At 43.5% G+C, this 2,673-nt stretch overlaps 1 protein-coding gene across 3 annotated transcripts in view; it reads left to right on the top strand.

Annotated features, from left to right (window-relative positions):
• Nucleotides 1-2,673, top strand: part of CUL1 (cullin 1) — a 78,343-nt gene extending 75,670 nt beyond the window's left edge. For all 3 annotated transcript variants that reach the window (XM_018565393.1, XM_018565392.1, XM_018565394.1), the window contains one exon: nt 2,128-2,673. In XM_018565393.1, coding sequence (XP_018420895.1) covers nt 2,128-2,208 — 81 coding nt within the window. In that variant the 3' untranslated portion in view covers nt 2,209-2,673. The remainder of the gene's footprint in view (nt 1-2,127) is intronic.

Raw genomic sequence — 2,673 nt, 5'->3', positions numbered from 1 at the left:
CCCCCAGCGTCGGTCAGTCAGCACTACTAAGCCCCCTCCTTACCTTTACGTCCAGCAGCTGTGCTCCACTGCTGCTCTGTTAAAAAAAGCTCAGTCAATGTAAAAAAAAAACGTGCTCAGGAAGGTACCAAGTGCACAGGGGGGGGGGGCCGCGACCTTAAAAACTACACTGCAAATTATACATTAAACTGAAATAAAACAATCTAGCTTGGAGCCCAGACCTCCTCACACAAGTATCGGCCATACCCCCCTGATGGCGGTCCTGGCTGGGGACTCGGATCGTGACCCCCCTGTTCACTTGCGGGACCCCATATGGGGTCGCGACCCACACTTTAAGAAGCACTGCTTTAGAGCACCTGCAGTCTGTAGAATGCACTGGAACTAATTCTCGCTACACCAGACAAGGAAGCATGGGCCTCACTTAGACTGATAAATCTGTACAGCACAAATGCATACTGAAGAACAATATGATAATGCGCTAGAATTTAGAAAAGAATGATTTATTTTATTATTATAAAATATTTTGTCCCTGACGAAGGGTTCATAAAAAGTTATCAAGTATTCGGCTTCAGATTTATATTCAGAATCATAACCTTTATCCACTGGAAAACCGCCGGAAGCCTCGTTCATGTTAAGGTCTAAACCTGGCTGAGCGCCACAAGGAAGAAGTGATGGGTTGCATGTGGCCCAGTTTGCCATGTCTGTCCTATACCATGTGTCTGTTATTATACACCGTAACTGAAATGGTGCCCATGTACTGTACCATCTAAAAGGGCCCATGTACTGTAGTAATAAACACAATGCTGCGAAGGTGAAGAGTAGGGGGAGCGGATGCTGTACTTCATTATGGTTAAATAGTGTCAGCATTGGCAGATCGTTGAGTGGAAGAGTAAGATATGATGGGCTCATCTCACTACAACACCATTCCCTTCCACAATAGAGCTTTTCTGCAACATTGATTTTTTGGTATCGGAAGAGGTTTCCCAATGGTGGAAGAGTAATATGGAATGCTGTGCTTAATATCACCTTTCCTGAATACCCTAAAACCATCTAAATGAAAGGTTCTGCATACCTTCCACACTGTCCTCCCCAAGACTACAACTACACTTTATGGGCCGGTGCCAACCTGGGTGAACCGGGACGCGTGTCCCAGGACTGCGCAATCGTGCACAATGGCACATAGTGATTGCCATGCGGCCCCATTGATTTCATGTACCTTTTTTGCGACACACGACATGCCTTGTTCTATCTGATTGCACGGGCGGGAAACTGTGCGATCCGCCAAGCGCGACTGAGGGGCCATTAGAAAATAATGGCACCACCAGCGCGGTTGGCAGTGATGGGCGACTCCATGACCACACGGCAATCCGCATGGTATGTTGCACAGTCACGGATTGTCCAGGTGTGAACTTGGCCTAAGGGCTTATGCATAGGGGCCTGTTCCAATACTTCTATCTGCACCGGATCTTCGTGCCGGAAGCTGAGCATTTTAGCACATGTTTACACACATACAGTATGTGGAGGCGTTTGTATGTAATTATATTGGCTGGAAAACTCATGTTTTGCAGGCACTAAAATTAATTCACGCTTGTGCGTAAATTATGCCATTTAAGCTCCTCTCCAAACGCAAGTTTTGGGTATTTTTTTATGCCCCTGAATGCTGCTCTTATATAAATACTGTATACTAACAATTAAAACGTCACAATGTGCATGGGCACGTTGGCGAAAATAAAGCCGGGTATCAGAAGCATAACAAATATGAAAAATGCCTTTTGAAAGTGATCATTTTTAGCCCATGTGCATAAGGCCAAAGGGTCTGGAACTCACTGCCGCAGGCAGTGATTTCAGTAAATAATGTGGAATTGTTCAAGAAACTTTTGGACGATTTCTTAAGGGACCGTAATATACAGGGGTACAAGTACTCCTAGAATGAGATCCTAATAGGTTGGACTTGATGGACTAACGTCTTTATTCAACCTCAAATAGTATGTAATTATGTAATTGGTCACTTTGCACATGCTAATCCAATGTAACTTCTTCATATTTCCTGTAAAGTATCCCTGCAATTGTTTGTCTGATGTTTGGAGTGAAATGGCCTGTCACTACTGATTTTTAATTTCTCCCCAGAAATGTATCGACATCCTTATAGAAAAAGAGTATCTGGAGCGCGTGGATGGAGAAAAGGACACGTACAGTTATCTGGCTTGAATAAGAAAAAAGAAAATTTTATACATATTATTTAGAAATTGCCTGATTGGATAAATGTCATTTGTGTGACACTCAGCAGATAGTGAAAGTGATATGATGGAAAGAATGGTGACACGGAGGAACTTCATAGGAGCTGAATTGCTGCCACTTGGTCCGACTCTTTTTAAGAACCCAGAAACAGGACTCCCAAACGCCAGCCAGGGGACTGCCACCATTTCAAGCATGTAAATATGGATATATGGACACCTAAGCCCTTTTAATTTAAGAACTGAGGGGAGCCTGTACCCAAACTGATGTTTGCATGCTACCACCTCCCTCCTTTTAAATCAGTCCAATTTTGCTGTACAGGCACCAGATGTCAATGAAGCTAGTTCTAAATATATTGGCAGCACAATGACATAGAGTATGACATGGACCTAATGTAATCTGCTATGAAATCCCATTTGTATAGTGTGTTTCATTTTT

This window comes from Nanorana parkeri, unplaced genomic scaffold (assembly GCF_000935625.1).
Source record: "Nanorana parkeri isolate BGI_ZX_2015 unplaced genomic scaffold, ASM93562v1 scaffold840, whole genome shotgun sequence".
Lineage (NCBI taxonomy): Eukaryota > Metazoa > Chordata > Amphibia > Anura > Dicroglossidae > Nanorana > Nanorana parkeri.
This window is presented reverse-complemented; position numbering and strand designations above follow the sequence as displayed.